The sequence below is a fragment of the Zosterops lateralis genome (assembly GCF_965231275.1).
Source record: "Zosterops lateralis genome assembly, chromosome: 11".
NCBI classification, from domain to species: domain Eukaryota; kingdom Metazoa; phylum Chordata; class Aves; order Passeriformes; family Zosteropidae; genus Zosterops; species Zosterops lateralis.
The window spans coordinates 21,369,030-21,388,070 of NC_139771.1; the positions used below are offsets into that span (position 1 = coordinate 21,369,030).

The 19,041-nt window shown below is 50.8% G+C and overlaps 1 protein-coding gene across 1 annotated transcript in view; it reads left to right on the forward strand.

Annotated features, from left to right (window-relative positions):
• Positions 1 to 19,041, forward strand: part of GRM7 (glutamate metabotropic receptor 7) — a gene marked incomplete at both ends in the record, with an annotated part of 164,494 nt that overhangs the window by 65,134 nt on the left and 80,319 nt on the right. The window contains one exon of the mRNA XM_083869703.1: positions 11,699 to 11,915. Coding sequence (XP_083725829.1) covers positions 11,699 to 11,915 — 217 coding nt within the window. The remainder of the gene's footprint in view (positions 1 to 11,698; positions 11,916 to 19,041) is intronic.

Here is a 19,041-nt window from a genome sequence, read left to right on the forward strand (position 1 = left end):
TCCTGCCAGCCCAGACATGGTCAGCACAGTCCAGGCTCCATCCTGCCAGCCCAGACATGGTCAGCACAGTCCAGGGCTCATCCTGCCAGCCCGGGCAGGGCAGAGCTGGCACTGCAGTAATTAGGAGCCCCCCGACAGATGAGGAATGCACAGGGGGTTTGTTCCTTTTTGCTCTGTGCTTTTGCCCGCCAGAGGAACAAATAACTGCAGGGAAGGGAAGGGAAGGGAATTGAAAGGAGATGTAATGAAGGGGAAGGAAATGAAACCCGTGTGCTGCTGGGATGTGGCAGACACTTGTGGCAGCCGGGGGTGAAGGGGTGGCCTTTCAAAAGCCACCCCCAGGAAATGCTGCTGTGCCCCAAGGTCGGAGCAGGAGGGGCAGAAACACCTGGAGAAATGTCTGGGGTTGGGTTTGTCACTGGGCTCTGAGCACAGGGAAATGAGACAGCCCCAGCTTGCCTGGGAAAGCTCTCACAGGCAGGTGGAGCTCCTGGAGGTGCTGCTTTTATTCAGATCCTCAACATATCACCCAGTGGAAAATTCCCTCCCCCTTGTCCCCCTCCTCTCCTGTCCCAGGTTTGAGGAACGGGGCTGGAAGGGCCAACCTGTTCTGGCAGGGAGCTCCAGGCTGCTGAGGCAGGGTGGTGGAGCTTGGCTGATTCCTGATGGGCTGGGATGGCCCTGCTGGTCAGGGACTAATGGGGGACATCCCATCCCGTCACCTTATCCCAGCCAGCTCCAATGGGGGACATCCCATCCCATCACTGCATTCCAACAGTTCCAGTGGGGGACATCCCATCCCCGCATCCCATCCCCACATCCCATCCCCACATCCCATCCCTGCATCCCATCCCCACATCTCATCCCCTCATCCCATCCCTGCATCCCTCTCTGCATCCCAACCCCTCATCCCATCCACCTCCCTTCCCATCCCCTCCCTTCCCAGGGCCCTTCCGGGGCTGTTTTATTTTTCGGGGAGAGCAGATGAGGATCTGCTACAGGCAGTTGTTCAGAACGATCTGACACCCGCCATCCCATTCCGCAGAAACTTCCTTTCAGAAATCGCTATTCAGTGTAAAGTGTTAAAAAAGAGGGAAAAAAAATAAAAAATCCCACCAGGCGGTGATTTAGGGCCTGAACTGCGCATGCATAAACATGAGGTGATCTCCAGAGCCGTGGTGCTCATTCTGATGTGATAAATACAGATGCAGGAGTGTTTGCAGAGCCATTCATCGCCCGTGTTAATTTTGTGCATCAGCTCCTCCAGCTGTGGGCTGTCGTGCAGCTCCATTGAGGCCCGTGCAGCAGCTGAGGATGATGCTCCACGCACGGATCTCTGTCCTCAAAGGCAAACACAGGAGCTCACATCATCCCCTCTCCTGCAGCTGCTGCTGGGCTCTGCCTCCCTCGCTTCCTGTGCCTCCTCAAGGTGAACAGGTTGTTCAGCCCCTTGCAGGATCAGTCCCTCAGGAATTCTGAGCACTTTTCACAGAGCAGGGTCTTGCAGTGTGCATTGCAGGGATCTTGAAATATTTATTGTTTTCCACAAATGGGTCCTGTGCCTTTTATCTGGGATTTTCCAGGGTCACAGAGGTCATTCCCATCTTCCCAAAGCTCCCCTGGCCTGGGCATGGAGCAGCTGGAGAAGTTTTCATGGAGCTGCCAGGGAAATAATCAGCACTGGGGGCCAGGAATGGGACAAAGGTCAGGGAAATCCTCAGTACTGGGAGCCAGGAATGGGGAGAGGAAGGTCAGGGAAATCCTCAGCACTCAGAGCAGGAATGGGACAAAGGTCAGGAAAATCCTTGGCAGTGGGAGCCAGGCATGGGGAGGAAAGTCTGGGAAATCCTCAGTGCTTAGAGCAGGGATGAGAAGGAAGGTCAGGGAAATCCTGGGAGCCAGGAATGGGACAAAGGTCGGGGAAATCCTGAGATCCAGGCATGGAGAGGAGGGTCAGGGAAATCCTGGGAGCCAGGCAAGGGGAGGAAGGTCAGGGAAATCCTCAGCACTCAGAGCAGGAATGGGAAGGGAGGTCAGGGAAATCCTCAGCACTGGGAGCCAGAAATGGGGAGGAAGGTCAGGGAAATTCAGAGCTGCTCCTGACGTTTAGTTGAGTTTGGTGTCTCAGAGCCTGCAGCCAGCCCTGCAGGTCCTGCCCCTCCAGGGGCCCAGCTCCTCGGGCTGCTGCAGAACAAAGCTGGTCCAGATTTTGGTGGGAGGGTCCTCCAGGTACCGTTCACATCCCCAGAGTGCTGGGATTTTTTTTTTTTTATTCTGCTAAAGGAATAAAGTTTGGTTTGAAGGTGTTTCAGAATCTCATTGCACTTTATTCACTCTTTATTTTGCCCTCTTTTTGTTTCAACAAACGAGGCCAGCTCTGAGCACCATGACAACTCCAACAGGTCAGCTCTGCTCTGATAACTCTTCTCTCAGGAGAGAAGAGAAAACAAACCACACCTGGTTTACCTGGGCTGTGCACCAGGCCCAGATGTTTTCCCTGATAAACAATTACCTGATTATCCCATTTATTGAATACTGGCAGCAGTTTACACCAGGTTTGACCCATGGAACTTCCAAAGGGAATTTGGTGGGGAGTTGGGAACGTTTTTTAATGACTGAAAATGGAGTTAATGATGAAATAACATTGTAAAATTAAGAGCAAGGCAGGTGTGGATGGGAAAGGTTGGTTTGGACAGGGGCTGTTGGGGTGTTTTAGGATGTTTTATCAGGTTGTGGGCTGTTGATGAAATCACCACTGGACACTGATTTTTATCTTTTAGGGAAGACCCTGATCAGCTTTTCCTGCAGGTTTCCTGTTCTTCACCATTCCTGGGGCTCCTCTGCTGGCTCTGGTGTGGTTTTCACCAGGGTGCTGAAAGGCTCAGCTGTTAGAGACCTTCAAAAAAAAAAAAAAAAAAAATTTCTCTATCTGGCTGTTCCTGCATGAGTCTAATAACATGGCCCTTAGAAAGTAATTTGGATTAATTAGAATGTCCGGGCACTTTTGTGATAAAGACATGCAGAGTAATTATCCAGTGTCCAGAATAATCTATTGAGCCTTGTGAAGTTTAAGTCTGAAAATTATTCTCCCCTAAGTATTCGTCTTTCTGACTGTATTTCTGTTATTAAATTTGTTTTCCCCACCAGTTAGATAAGGAGAAATGTAATTATTTAGCTGGCAGGCTCCATGTCGAGGTGAAGAAAAGCAGTGAAGGTAAAAGTGTGATTGCCTTGTGTTTTTCCCCCTGTAATAACACAGAAATATTTAGATATCTGCGGAATTACACGGTGATGCTGCACTCTGTAAAAGGCCAGAGATGAAATATAAGGGAATAAAAGGTATAGACATTCACTGGGACTTCATTACACCCTATAACTCTTGGCTGTGTAGGGAGAGAAATGTCAAATGCAGATTTCTCCCAGAATTACAACCCATCCTCGCTCACACATCTCCTCACTGCCTTTCCTTCACTCCCCCTTATTCCCAGAGTCTGTGTCCTGAAGGACCTTGCTGTGTTTCTGACGCTCAGAGGACACAACAGGCTCTTTTTACTCGTGATAATGTTTATTTTGGATTAAAGAAAATATGAAATCAAAGGCAAGGCTAAATATAATCCCTCAGTGTCCCTGGTGAAAGCATCCCCCACGCCCGGGTCAGCTCCCAGGGAACATCAAATGGGATTCAGAGGAGGAAATGTTTGACTTTGCAGATGATGGAACAGTTTGTCCTCTCTCTGAGCCCCTCCTGCTGCTTCTCCCTCAGTGCAGGGGAGCCCTGGAGGGGCTGGAGGAGTCCAGGGGAGGAAATAGAGATGGGAAGGGGCTGGGGAATTGTGGAAACTGAAAAAGGAGAGGATTTTCAGAGCTTAGAGAGATAGAGGTTTGAAACAGAGGTGAGCTTCAGGCCTTGAAATATTCAGAGTATAGAAAGTTTCTGAGCTGAAAAAAAAAAAAAAATAGGTGGGGGAATGAAATTAGAGAGAATTCTCAGAACCTCACAGAGATCAGGGTTTGTCAGCTGCGGTTCCCTGAGCACGGCTCACCTGGGCCCAGATGTGGGGACACCTCGGGGGGAAGGAGGAGCTGGACCCTGCTGGGGCTGGTGGGGGTGAGTGCCCAGGGAGGTCACACAGCCCCTCATCATATTCCTCACAATTCCCAGTTTTCCCCTCACCTCCAGCTCTCAATCAAGTGCCAATCCACACCAAGGCAGTCTGAGCTCAAGCAGAACCAGTTCAGTCAGCCACAGTGTGTGAGCACATTAAAAACCCAGGGGTTTTATTATTATTTGACACGTTTTTAAATTCAGAAATACTCCCAATATTGCACGGAGGGAAATGAGCTCCAGAAACCCTGTTTAAAACATCATTTGCTGCCTGAAACGGTGCTGGTAGCCTTGGGGTGATGGAGGATCCAGGGGGGAGCTGGAGGAGACCACATTGTCTGAGCCTCTCCCTTCACAGGAGATGTTTTAATGAGAACAGACTCCTGCTCGTGCAGTCTCTGCTCAGTGGAAGCTCTTCACAGGAGCCTGGGTTTGCTCACTGCTCGCCCAAAGTTTAACTGTAGGCTGAAATTAGAAATAACCACTTAATGTAGCTAAATCTGTATTATCAGATTTTGGCTGAGTTACCATGTCAGGGCACGGAGGCCAGAGAGGCTTCATTCCCCTCAGCTGTCAGACTCTTGGCTATATTGAAAATTTAGGAATAAACATTCCAATCACAGCCTTATTTTCCAGCACATAAGCACGGATGCTCTCGTAGAAATGCAATTATGAGATATTTGCTCCAAGGCAGGCTTGAACAGCTCTCACTGAGGCCAGTCAGTCATTCAGCTCACAGGGATCATTGTCTCCCCTTGTACCACTTTGTTGGGCTGGCTTTGTGTGCCTGTGTTGGTGAATTACTTCCACAAACCCCTGTTCTGCCACCAAGAACATTTTCTGTCTCAGCCTGGCTGCTGAATGAAGTCGTTACTGGTGTTGTCTTTATCGGGCTACTTTCAGAATCAATGAGATTTATACTTGCAGATTAAAAACCTTTTAAAATATGCATAGACAATATAAGGTTCAATTATCTGTTTGGGATGAATGGAGCAATGTGTACACATAAATAAAACATAAAAGCCGCTCCGCTCTGTTTATATTCTGCCGCTGATTTATTTTCAAAAGGGTTGGAATTGGTGAGTGTTTGGGATGTGGGAGCTCCAATCACTGCGGGGATGTTTGTGCTGTGCGTGTGCTCAGTGTCCATTCATCTCTCTGCTCACACAGATTGGCTTCTCGGCTTCTGGGGATGTGGGAATGGTGGAAGGAGAATGAAAACGTGAATGTGGAAAGAGATGAAAACAAATCTCCCAGTGCTGCCAGTGCCACCAGTGAGGGTGTGGAGCCTGAGCCTCTGCTCTGCTCTTGGGATGGTGACAGGAGCCCTTCTGAGAACTCCCTGATTGGTGCAAATCTGAACACCACAGGATTGGGAAGAGGGTTTGGTGTCTAGAAAACCCTGCAGGGCGTGTTCAGGCCATGGGAGAGGCAGAAAGCCCTTCCTGGTGATAGAACAGACACGCAATCCCAGATGGTTTGGGTGGGAAGGGACCTCAAATCCCACCCAGAGCCACCCCTGCCATGGCAGGGACATCTCCCACTGTCTCAGGGACACCTCCACTGTCACAGGGACACCTCCCATTGTCCCAGGGACACCTCCACTGTCCCAGGCTGCTCCAAGCCCATCCAGCCTGGCCTTGGGCACTGCCAGGGATGGAAAGAAAAGCATTTAATTAATAACTCATCCCTAATAAAGAATAAATGTCCAAGTCCTGATCCCCAGTGTGTGAATTTATTGACACAGGGGTGATGTCCCTGTTTATCCAAGGACAGTTTTAGCTACAGCTTGAGAAGGGGGGAAGATGTTTATTTTTGTGCTGTGCCTAATTTTCAGTTCAATTTTGGGTCCTGGTTTCAAGTCAGGTTCTTCAGGTCCAAGGTTCTTTCAGCATTTCAAAGCTAAGAAACCACCCCCTGTTTCTCTATAAAAAAACCAATCTGTGCCAAAAGCTCATCACTGTCACAGGCAGACCTTGGTCCAGGCACAGGTCATCAAGATGAAATACAGGAAATCTCTTTATTTATGGACACATCTCATTTTCCTGAGTGTTTATGAACTTTTTTTTCCTGCTTTCTGAGCTGATGAAGTGCTCCCATGAGCCTTGTGGACACTACTAATTGCTGTAATTATTGTTCCTTAATTGCCAGGATTATTTTTTCAGGAATACTTTCTCACTTTAGCAAAGGAAGCAGGAAAGACCTTGCAGATGTGGGGAAGACTCACAGTTTGCCAACATCCCTCAGGATGTCTCCCCACCTCAGTGCCATGAGCTGTGGTGGGGATGAGGATTGATTTGTGTGCCTGGAAATGGGCTCTTTTCAGGTTCGAAATTAATTAAAAAAGAAAATGTGTTCAATTGGAGAGGCAGTTGTTTGAGGGAAAAAAAACCCAAAGTGGCTTTGTGGAAGTAATTTGTTTCAGTAATGGGTTCCATCCATAATAACAATGGTAATGAAGAGTTGGGAACTTAAAAAGGTGTTTTTGAGCAGCACCACAGCTGCTTAACCCTAATGCTGCCCCAGGAGTGGGAGATGGAGCTCACCCAGCGTAGACAGAAACAAAATTCAGGGACATGAATCATCTCCAGGTTTATTTTCTTCGTGTTCGTTTCGTGTCTCAGAAATATTTGCTGTCGATCCTAAAATGGACTCACATGGAAACTTTTCCTAATTGTTCTTCCTCAGTTTCTCACTGGCAATGTTTGGTTCTTGAGTGTGAAAACCACCTGGGAGTGCACAGGGAGGATGAGGAGTGCTTTGTCCTCAAATGTGATGGGGGGGACCATCACCCAAAGGAGGGACCATCACCCAAAGGAGGGACCATCACCTGGCTGGGTGAGAAGGACGTTGAGATGTTTGAACGTGTCCAGAGGAGGCAACAAAGCTGGTGAAGGGATTGGAAAACAAGCCATATGAGGAACGACTGAGGGAGCTGGGGTTGTTTATCCTGGAGAAAAGGAGACTCAGGGGTGACCTGATCACTCTCTACAACCCCCTGAAAGGCGCCTGTGCTCAGCTGGGGTTGGTCTCTCTCCAGGCAGCACTGACAGAAGGACAGGACACAGCCTTGAGCCGTGTCAAGGGAAATACAGGTTGGATATCAGGAATAAGTTTTTTCACAGAAAGAGTGATTAAATACTGGAATGGTCTGCCTGGGGAGGTGGTGGAGTCACCATCCCTGGATGTGTTTAAAAGGAAACTGGATGTGGCACTCGATGCCATGATCCAGTTGAGATGTTGGGTTGGACTCGATGATCTTGAACATCTCTTCCAACCTACACATTCTGTGATTCTGTGAATTCCAGCCCTGTGTCCCAGGGCTGGGGCCACCTCCCCGGGGCTGGAAATGCAGAACTCCAGTTCCAGCCCCTGGAAAACAGCAGGAGCAGCTGTTCCTGTTACCTTGGCAGGCTCTGATCGTGTTTAGTGCACTGTGTCAGATTTCCATGGGATCACAGCGTGGTGATTTCCATGGAATCAACTCACATTTGGAGTTCCAAGGGAGCTTTAAAGGTCTGTTCAACCCCCTGTTCAACAGCTTCCCTTGGATATCTGGATTTCTGGACCTTCCTACCAGATCTCCTTCCTGCCCAGAAGGCAAAGTGAGAAAGAGATGAGTCTGGAGGGGTTTTGCCCAGAGAAAATATCCAGGGAGAAACTCCAGATAACTCGAGCTGGAGACAGGAGAACCAATTCTCTGCAGCTCAGGGTGCTGGAGCTGCTGGTTCTGCAGATGGAGATGTGGATGGGGCACAGGGAGGAGCTGAGGATTAAATCCTGACATGATCAATCTCTACACAAATAAAGCCTGGACAGGTCCCAGGCTGCTGCTCATCCATCAGTTCACTGCAGGGTTTGGCAGGTGGGAGCAGCCTTCAGGCAGCTCATTTGGGTGAACTTGGGAGGGATTTGCAGTTTTTGTGGCCTGACCCTGCCCTGCCAGACGTGATGGGCTCGAGAGGCTCAGCCAGAGCAGGGTGAGCTTTCCCCACTGCCAGGAAACCACATCAATAAAACCTAATAGGAAATGGAGAGTAAAAATGCAGCAAACTGTGAACTTAATATTGCCCCGGTAGGAGCTCATTAATATCTCAATAGGTGCACTCCTGCATTATCCTAATTGCTCGAGGTCCTCGGGGAAATTGCCTTTTCTGCAGTTCCCTGGCTGAGGTGGGATCAGGTGCAGCACTTGCAGAGTGTTTTAATGAGGGGCTGAGCTCGGTGCCCTTGGAGGCAGCAGGAATTGTTTGTTCCAGGTGCTGTGGGGCAGAGCTCAGGGCTGGGCAGGCAGGGTTTGGCTGCCTCAGGGAGGGTTGGTTTGAGCTCTGGGGTTTGTGTGTTCCAGGATGAGACACCTGGCTCTGGTGAGCAGCTCAAACCTCCTGCCATTTCTCCTGGCAGAAAGGGAGCAGGGAGAGAAGGAGGATGTGGGATCAGATAATAATAATAAAAAGTTAATAATAAAAACAATGAGTTCATAATAAGACAGTGGGTTGATAATAAAACAGTGAGTTTGAAATGAAAAATTGGAACAGCAGGTTTGTGTTCCAGTGGGGTTCTGCTCTGAAGTGAGCTGGTCCTGATGCCTTGGGAAGGCTGAGCTGGAACAGAGACTGGACAGAGATAAAAAACAAAATAGGTGTTTATTGAAAGGCCTGACCTGCTCTTGGGGGATGTTTGGCGCTGGAAGGTGAGGATGAGGAGCTCCCAGGGGTGTTTGTGCTGCTGCCCTCAAACAGGAGTTGCTCCGCAGGCAAGACAACAAGTTGTGACCCAGAGACAGCTCTTCATTAGCAGGAGAAAATGGAATAAATGAAGAATAATGGTCAGCGTTAGAAATAAATTAACATTAATTAATCACTGACTAAGACAGTGTTCCCAGCATTAATCATTGCCCCGTGCTGTAATCAGAACATCAGCCAGGCAGAGCACACCTGGAACTCCTGAGTGTGGTGTTTGCCAGGCCCTGCACACACAGGGATGAGGCTGTTTCACACCACAACAACACAAACTCTGATTTCAGAGGACTGAAAATGACTCCTTTATTTTTGGGATGTGTCTCCCTTTTATCCCATTTCACACAGACCAATCTGATTGGTGACACAAAGACAAACCTCTTCACTCCCATTGGGCAGAGCAGAGGGACAGCAAGGAGAAATTCCTCCTGGGGAAAAATACATCAACAAATTTGCCATTACCAAAACATTTTTCCTGTTTAAAGAAAATTCCCTGGGAAAGGAATTTCAGGAAACTGAAACATGTCAGGCACAAACCAGGGCTACACAGGGAATGGAGAAAATGTGCTCCCCACGCCAGGGAAAGGCTCCCTCACCTCTGAGTCCCTCAGAGAGCTCCAGTTCAGCCCTGCTGGGGGCCAGGGCAGGGCCAGCAGCTCGGGGTCCCTCTGGTCACAGCCCCTCTGCCAACTCTGGAGCCTTTTGGAAAGCCCACTGTGCTTCTCTGGGGCTTCTTGATGTGTCAGAACAGGAAATGGGGAAATGTGATGGCAGAGAAATCGAGCTGCTTTCACCTCCAGTCCTGAACTGATGACAAAGAGCAGATTTTACCCAAATGAAAGAAAAATAAAACTGTGAAGAGACAGAAAATATTTACCTGGATAATCCAAAAACCCTCAAGAGAGCGTGTGATTTCAAACCCTCAATGTGATTTAACACTCTCTGGGTGTCCCTCACCCTCCGTGCACAGTGACATCCTGGGAGCAGAGAGCAGTGACACTGCCCAGCCTGCCCTTGGCTCCTCATCACCTGGGGAAACCCATTTTTATTTTCCAGCTCTGGCAGGAGCTGGAGGTGCCTGTGTGGAGCTCCCTGGGGCAGCAGTTTGATTTTAGCTGCTGCCAGTTGGTGCCCAGGTTGGGATGGTGCTGGTGTGCAGGGGGAGCTGGGCAGGAGGGGAAGGTGCCTCCTGCAGGTGTCTGAACTTCCTCTGGGCAGGGCAGTTCTGGTGGCTGCAGTCCCTGTCACATCCCCTGAAGGACTTCCCTCCCTGTATTTAAACAAAATGGGAGGAAAATTCTACTTGCCATATATATATATATATATATATAACTTGATGTTTCTTTTAGATCTCTTGTTAGAAACAGTGCTAAAACCTCCAATATCTGCTTTTTTTATACTCCAAGTGATTGAAGCAGCCAGCAGTAGTTAATATTTTATGAACGGTGGAAAAAGATTTAAAATCTAAAAAGTCTCCTTAGGAATATAAAGCGATGCAGCAAACCCTGCAGAAGCTTTGCCTGTTGTAAAAGTGCAGGATGTGCTCCTTTGGATTTTTAGGTGAAGGAGCAGTTGTTGGTGAGTTGGAACACCGAGAGTTGCCACAGATAAAAGGTGATATTTCAGCCTGACTGTTGTGAGAATTGCAGAGGGCAGCCCTTGGCTGTGGCAGCCCTGCTCTGGGTGGGGCTGCCTGTGTCACCCTGGGGGACTCCCAGGTGTCCACCCGTTGTGGTTTGAAAGCAAAACGAATGAGAGGCTCCAAGTCAGAAATACAATTGAATAAGAAGAAAGGAAAAAAAACCTAAAATAAAATCAATGCAATAACACAAAATATCCCTGCCAGAGTCAGAACACACCCTGAGCAGGGTGGGGGGAGCAGTCCAGGTGAGGGGCTCTTCCTGAAGCAGTGATCCCACAGAAAGGTCTGGGAGCTCTGCTCCTCTGGGAATCCAGTGGCTCAGGGCTGCTTGTCCTGTCCCAAATCCCAGATTCTCTCCAGGTGGGAATGCTTGGCTCCTCCCCCTGGGCATTGGGAGCATCTCCCAATGGGATGAGGAGTCGTGCAGTGGCTCCTTGATGGCCCATTAAACAGAGAGAGCTCCTGGAGGGAGTTCCCTGTGAGTCCTGGGCAAGGCATTGATGGGCCATGAGCAGAAGAGCCCAAAGGAGGGGCCTGGGAAAACACTGCCCCACCTGGTTCCAACAGCTCATGGGGATGGGGATGGAATAAATACTTTGTGCACATCCTACACCACAACCCAGGACACCACCCAAGGGTCACCAGTGTCAGGAAAATTAACCCACCAACACCAGAGGTTTGTGTCCAAAAAGGAGACAGAGGAGTCCTTTGACTTTATTGAATGAAGGGAGAGGCCGTGGGGCATTTTGGGACAGAGATGTCCCTGCCCAGCAACCCTCACACTGTTCCTCCTCAGAAAGAATAAAAACTAAACCTTTTCCTTGAGCCTGGAGCCTCCATCCCCCAGAGGCTGGGGAGGGGTGTCCCTGCTCTCAGCAGTGCTGGCAGGTGTGGGGTTAACCCCACTGCACCCAAATCCTGGTGACACCACAGCACAGACAAGGGCAGGGAGTGATTAAAATGATTTGTGTGCCGTGTTTGACTGCCTTAAAGGGAGGAGTGATGGATGTGCACGTCCAGGGCTGTCTCCAGTTGATTCACAGTTTTTATTTGGGGAACTCGGAGCCGACGAAAGGATCGTTCCTTTGTAAAGCACCGTGCTGGAGAAATGCAGCTGCACCCAGCCAAGCCCAAGCTCAGCTGAAGCCTGGTGCAACGAGTGCCACGAGTCTGTGAATGTGTGTATTTATCAGAAATTGTTTTTTTCTACAGATCCCACAAATCAGTTATGCCTCAACTGCCCCCGAGTTGAGCGATGACAGGCGCTATGATTTCTTCTCACGGGTGGTTCCTCCAGATTCCTTCCAAGCACAAGCAATGGTGGACATTGTGAAAGCTTTGGGATGGAATTATGTATCCACTTTGGCATCTGAAGGGAATTATGGAGAAAAAGGAGTCGAGTCCTTCATGCAAATTTCCAGAGAGGCAGGTAGGCCACGCCCGTCCTCCCCCAGCGAGTGAGTGAATGTCGTGTTGTGCCAAATGTCGCCGCGCGTTCCCGGAGCTCATTCCTGATCCTAAAGCTCCTCCAGCTCTCTGCAAGGGCTCCTGGGTGTTGTCATTCCATGGAGTGTCAGGGAGTGGGAGCCCTCAGTGGTTTTCAGTCGTTTCTGGGGGAGCAGAACTCTGGGGTTGTGCCCAGCTCCTCCTGCTGCACTGGCTGAGGTTCCCTTGTGCTGGCACGGGGAGAAGGCAGCTTTGGAGAGGTTTTTCTGCCTCCACAGCCTGAGTTCTGCTCTGAGCTGCTCACAGGCACTGGTGTCACTGTGTCTGGGGTGCAGCCCGGTCTGTGCTGTTTGCTTTGGCATTTCTGTGCCCAGTTCAGTGCAGGGAGTTATCCAGAACCTTTCCCCCGGAGCTCAGGGGTGGCTGCCGTGGGATGTGCAGCCCCAGAGGTGTGGGTGAGACACGCCAGACCTCGGCTGGGAGTCCTTGGCAAAGCTGATCTGCAATCCAGATCCCTCAGGGTTTGGAAACTGAAGTGTGTGGAGCTGGTCCCTGTGCTGGGGAGGGAAAAGCAGCAGCTGATGGAACTCGCTGTTGGTGATAAATGCAAGGGCTGTCTCCTCGGGGCTCTGGTGATGGTCCTGGGGCAAGACAAGCTCTGCTGTGCTCCCCAAACGGAGCTCTCAGGTGTCCCAGCCTGGACCTGCCTTAAATAAAGGCAGCACTCACCTCTGGGCAGGGCAGCACTGAACCCCTGGGCAGGGCAGCACTGAGCCCAGGGCAGGGCAGCACTGAGCCCAGGGCAGGGCAGGGGCTGCTCTGGAGGGGTTCCCATGCCCAGGGCTGTCCCACAGCACAGGGACAGGATCCCTGACTGTCCCAGCCTGTCCCAGCCTGTCCCAGGGGTGGTGGGTCCTCCTGGCAGGGAACAAGCAGGGCAGTCATGGCTCTAAAGGCAGGGCCTCAGAGAGGGGGAGCCGGGATTGTTTCCCTGTGTTGGTGTCACAGAATGAACCCGCATTTGCATAAATTCTTCTGTTCCCACGAATGCATATTTATGTGGTATTAAAGCAAATGGCTTTGGATTTAATACAGCAGGAAGTGACAAATGCCAGCGCTCATTGGAATTGAAAATTGACTTTATTTGCAAATACTCACTGCTGCAAACTCAGGCCCGAAATGTGCTCCCTGTGTGGAGGGCAGGCTCTGGCTGCAGAGCAGGATCCCGTTTGATGGACTTTGTGCAGGATGACATTGATGCCATGAGCTGTTGGTGCAGCCAGCAGGGACCTGACCATCCTGCAGCCAAAGCTCTGACCCCAGAGCAGTGCCCGGCCCCAGTGCAGGGGGATGTAGGTCATGCCTGGGGATTAAGGGATGGTGCCTAAACTCCTTCCCCAGAGCCTGGGGTGGGGAAAATCCGATCCCCGGTGCTGCTGCTGCTCGTGGCACACAGATAAAGCTCAGGTGAAGCTCTGATGGGATTTAACACCTGCCAACGTGTTCCTTGGAGCTTTTCAAACCCCGGGAAAGGCAAGAAGATCCCGTTGTGGGGAGGTTCCACAGGCTGGAGATGCAGGTCCTGCTCTGCCCTGGAGGGCAGTGGCACCTTGTCCCCTGACTTTGGGTGCTGAGCTCATCTTCATCACTCGTGGTGTTCATTGGGAGGAGCTCATTGCTCCCCAGAACTCCCTGGCAGGGGCCTGGAGCCGGGAATGGGGTCAGGCTCTGCTCAGGGAACAGAGATGGGATGAGGAAACGAGGGGAGATCGAGGGGAGGCTCAGGCTGGGGGTCAGTGAAAACTCCTCACACAAAGTGTGGCCAGTCCTGGCATGTTTCAGAAAAGGGGAAATGGCCCTTGAGGAGCAGAGCTGGGGAGGGCCAGGGCCACAGCTGTGAGGGCATCTGTGGAGGGCAGGGAGAGGGAACTCTGCAGAGCTGAGATATTCTAGAAACATGTGAGTTTATTGCAAGGGTTGTGGGTAAAAAGGGCTTTGCCTTCAGCCACCAGCCTGGGCTGGAGGGAACCCCAAAGAGAGAGGGAGAGAGAGAGAGAGGGTGTGAGGTGAGGGAGGTAAAGTAACAGAGATGGGACCTTGTTCCAATTCATTCCATCTCCTTTTGTGTTGAATATTCTAATTTACAGTGACCAACCAACACAAGATACAAACCCTACAGACTTTGCCTGCAGCCCATGAGAACTGCTCTATCACCACATCATCCTGTGTTCTAAACTCTAAAGAGACTTTTCTCATCCACCTTTTCCCTGATGCCTTGGCAGGGTGGAGAGGGGCTGCACCCTTGGGGCCTTTTGTTTTCTGTCCTTCCACCCATCTCCAGCTCATCCCCGTCTTCCTGCCTGCCATGATCACATCTCAGAGCTGAATTTCATTTCTATTTCACTCACAGGTTTTATATTTTTAGTATTTCCTGCCAGGCAATGATATCTGTGAGCTTTTCCTGTCTCACCTTTCCCAACACACATTCCCTGTCTGGCTCTCCCTGTGCCCCCCTGGGCCAGGCAGGTCTGCAGAGCCCAGGGAGGAGGAAATCCAGCCCAAAGCTGAGCCACCCCTGCAGGGAGCAGCTCTCAGCTCCCCCAGACCTGCCTGGAGCCTCACAGCCATTCCCCTGGCAGAAAGGAAGGTTCAGTCCCTGGGTACCAACACATCATCTCCCTTTGGCCTGGGATCTGTAGCGAGTTAATCATCCCAAAGTCAGCGTTTTATCCAAACTTGTTTCTGATCAGGCGGGATCTGAGGAAATCTGAGGATCAGTGGGAAAAGCTTCCCCTGCTTGGTTTTCAAATATGCTTTGGCACATAAAGACTTTGCTTGATCCTCCGAGTTAATAATTCTTCACAAAGTGACTTTTATTATGAGCACTTCAAGCGAGTTTGAATATGTCATTGTGGCAGGAGATGAAGATTTGAAAACGTGCTCTGCAGTCTGTGGGATTAATAAATTAGGGGAATGGTCTAATTATGGGAAATCTAAAGGACAATTTCAGATTATTAATGAAACTACTGAATACTTGAATTTCAAAGATTAATTCATCTTTGATTTTTTTTTAAAGATTAATCTGTACCAGAAGGTTAATTGCTATCTGTAAGAAATATATATATTGAAGTCGTTAGCAAAAGACCACTTGAATGCCTCCTAACAGATAAATGAAAGATCTGGAGTGCATTTATTAATGCTCTGCTCTCCCCAAATGGGCCATTTTCACAGCTCAGCTCTCTGACTCTGCTGCTGCTGGGGGTTTGATGCTCTCACTGCTGGGCTGAAGGATGTGACATCTCTGGGCTGTGTGACACCCCTGGGCTGTGTGTGACACCCCTGGGCTGTGTGACATCCCTGGGCTGTGACATCCTTGAGCTGTGTGACATCCCTGGGCTGTGTGACACCCCTGAGCTGTGTGACACCCCTGGGCTGTGTGTGACACCCCTGGGCTGTGTGACACCCCTGGGCTGTGTGTGACACCCCTGGGCTGTGTGTGACACCCCTGGGCTGTGTGACACCCCTGGGCTGTGTGTGACACCCCTGGGCTGTGTGACACCCCTGGGCTGTGTGTGACACCCCTGGGCTGTGTGACATCCCTGGGCTGTGACATCCCTGGGCTGTGTGACACCCCTGAGCTGTGTGACACCCCTGGGCTGTGTGTGACACCCCTGGGCTGTGTGACACCCCTGGGCTGTGTGTGACACCCCTGGGCTGTGTGACATCCCTGGGCTGTGACATCCCTGGGCTGTGTGTGACATCCCTGGGCTGTGACATCCCTGGGCTGTGTGTGACATCCCTGGGCTGTGTGTGACACTCCTGGGCTGTGTGTGACACCCCTGGGCTGTGTGACATCCCTGGGCTGTGTGACACCCCTGGGCTGTGTGTGACATCCACGGGCTGTGTGTGACATCCACGGGCTGTGTGACACCCCCGGGCTGTGTGTGACACCCCTGGGCTGTGTGTGACACCCCTGGGCTGTGTGTGACACCCCTGGGCTGTGTGACATCCCTGGGCTGTGTGTGACACCCCTGGGCTGTGTGTGACATCCCTGGGCTGTGTGTGACACCCCTGAGCTGTGTGACACCTCTGGGCTGTGTGTGACACCCCTGGGCTCTGTGTGACATCACTGGGCTGTGTGTGACACCCCTGGGCTGTGTGACACCCCTGGGCTGTGACACCCCTGGGCTGTGTGTGACATCTCTGGGCTGTGTGACACCCCTGGGCTGTGACACCCCTGGGCTGTGTGTGACATCCACGGGCTGTGTGTGACACCCCTGGGCTGTGTGTGACATCCACGGGCTGTGTGTGACACCCCTGGGCTGTGTGTGACATCCCTGGGCTGTGTGACACCCCTGGGCTGTGTGACACCCCTGGGCTGTGTGTCCTGATGGGATGTGGAGGGGAGCAGGTAAAGGGATGCAGTCAGTGATCCCAGGTCCTGGCACTGAGCTCCTGTGTCCCAGGAGGAAATAGGAAATAGGAGGGGCATCCCCTCAGTCTGGGAGGGGCAATCTCAGGCTGTGATCACAGAAATTCTCTTTAGGCATTGATTAAACACACACAGTGATTTTATTTCCTGGGTGTATTTTGTTTCTCCCCTTAATTCACTAATCCACAATGTCCAAAACACCCTTTCATTGTCCCCCTGTTTATCTCCTGTCTGTGTTTTGTTCCTTTTCCAGCCTAGACCTTTTCCTCAGATGGCTTGGGTCTCTTTCCCTTCTCTTCTCCTGGTCCTCTTTCCCTTTCCCTTCTCTTGGTTCTCTTTCCCTTCTCTTCTTTTGATTCCCTTCTCTTGGTTCTCTTTCCCTTCTCTTCTCTTCTCTTCTCTTCTCTTCTCTTCTCTTCTCTTCTCTTCTCTTCTCTTCTCTTCTCTTCTCTTCTCTTCTCTTCTCTTCTCTTTTCTCTTCTCTTCTCCTGGTTCTCTTTCCCTTCTCTTTTCTTGGTTCTCTTTCCTTCTCTTTCCTCAGAGTGTTCCCTGTCCTTTGGTCCCCCCATCCTGTTTGGGGCAGGCAGGACAGAGCCAGGATCTCTCCAGACATGCCTGTTCTCAGTTATCATTATTTATATATTTCTCATTATTTGGCTTCCCCCAGGCTGAGCTGGGCAGCTCAGGGGAGCTCTGCTCCTGCTGATTTCTGTAGCCCCAACCCCGGGGCTGGAACTGAGCCTGCAGTGCACTGAGCCCCCAAAACCTGCAGGATTTCACAGGAATACTCGTGTTTTAAGAGGAGCAGGGTGCAGATGCAGAGCAGCAGGGAGTTTTTGTTGACAGCTCTTCATTGATATTTCATTGCTGTTTGTGTATTTCTTTTAAAGCCAATTTTATATCCAGGCAAAGGCAAGTCTAGACAGATTGTCTAAAAACTTTTATGGGCTAATTAAGATTATAGTGCTGGTGTATCACTGCTGGACTCTGCCTGAGGAATGGCCTTGGGTTCTTTGCAGCACCAGCCTTTTGCCAAGTTTTCTATTATTCCTTGGGAGGGCTTTTTTCATATCTATTTCAATGCCAAAAGCAAATGCCACTTGAAATCTCCTGTTTGGACACCTGAGCCTGGATCAAGGGACCAGAGCACCTTGATTTTATTTTTTTTTTTTTTCCAGAGTACTGAGCATCTCATCAGAAAGGTTTGGGATGGGAAGGGACCTTAAATCCCATCCAGTGTCACCATGGCAGGGGCACCTCCCACTGTCCCAGGCTGCTCCAGCCTGGCCTGGGGCATTCCAGGGATCCAGGGGCAGCCACAGCTGTGCCAGGGCTCTTCCTTTATCAGATACCTCTAATAACTGCAGGTAACTGGAAAAGAAAATACAAAGGGGAAAAAAAGACCAAGCAGGTGAATGAGGAGACTTTGGAGCAGGAGTCACTTCTCCAAGAGCTCCAGTCACAGCCCAGGGCTCCTCCTGCTTTGGGCAGGTTTGATGAGAGAGAGCTGCCTCCACCTCTGTCAATCCTGTGCTGATTGTTCGGGTCATGGATCAGTTGTTAGAGGAGCTGTTATTTCTGGAGGTGATAATTCAGAATCAACCACTGATTTCAGTGTCCCTGCCATGGCAGGGGTGGCACTGGAGGGGATTTAGGGTCCCTCTCACCCCAAACTCTGGGGTTTCACTGCCAAACAGGGAAAATCACTCTAAGATTTATAAAAACACCCCCAAAATCCCAGTTTAAAACCCCCCAGTTGCTTTGCAGGAATATTTATGGCTGGACAGGGAAGCTGTGGGCAGCAACTATCACCTCCTGCATGGGGACAGTGGCCAGGGTGGCACTGACAGGGCCTCAGAGCTGGATTTCCACTTTATCCCTCTGCTGAGGGTCAGCCCTGGGTGCTGAGGTGTCAGTGCTGGGAGCAGAGCTCTGAGAAATGCAGTGACTGACAGAGGGATTTCACCTCTCTGGCTTTGGGGGGGTGGGAATAGATCTGATGATATTTTATCAATCTCTGATTTCTGAGCGTTCCCAAGGCCTGCAGTGAGCACAGGGCTGCCCCCCAGCCCCATTCCAGCCCCTCCTGCCCACCAGCAGGGAGAAAACACCCTGTTTGCAGGGGCTGTTTGATTTCCTCAGGAACCTCAGCCACCTCCCCGGCAGGAGAAGTAAAACACTTTCCTTTCATCCAGGTTTATTTGAGCAGCTCTCAAAGCAGAGCCTGTGCAGTTTTGTCATCTTCAGAAGGCCTTTTCTCCAAGCAGAATGCTATTGATTAAACCCTAACGACATCTTTTGCTTAGGAAGGAGCCAAGAATCATAAACATCAAAGATGGCAAAGATATAATTTGGGTGTCATCAGTGCCTGAGCTGCTTTCCTCTGCAGTGGGTGACTGTGCACAGGTGTAGCAGCAGCTGCTGTCAGTGCAGGGTTTGATTCCTCCTCTCTCAACAAATGGGTGGGATTTCTGCTGCTGGGAGCTGATGTGCAGCTCTGTCCTGTGCTCCTGCAGGCGGCTGTGCAGGGATTGATCCCAGCTCCAGGAGTTTTCTCTGTGTTCCAGCCGGGCCATGGAGGTGGAGCTGCTTGTGATGGCAAATCCATGGGGGAAAATCCTCTCCCAGGGCTGACAGTGGGCTGGGAGCAGGGGGGGCTGAGCTGGCCCAGGGCTGG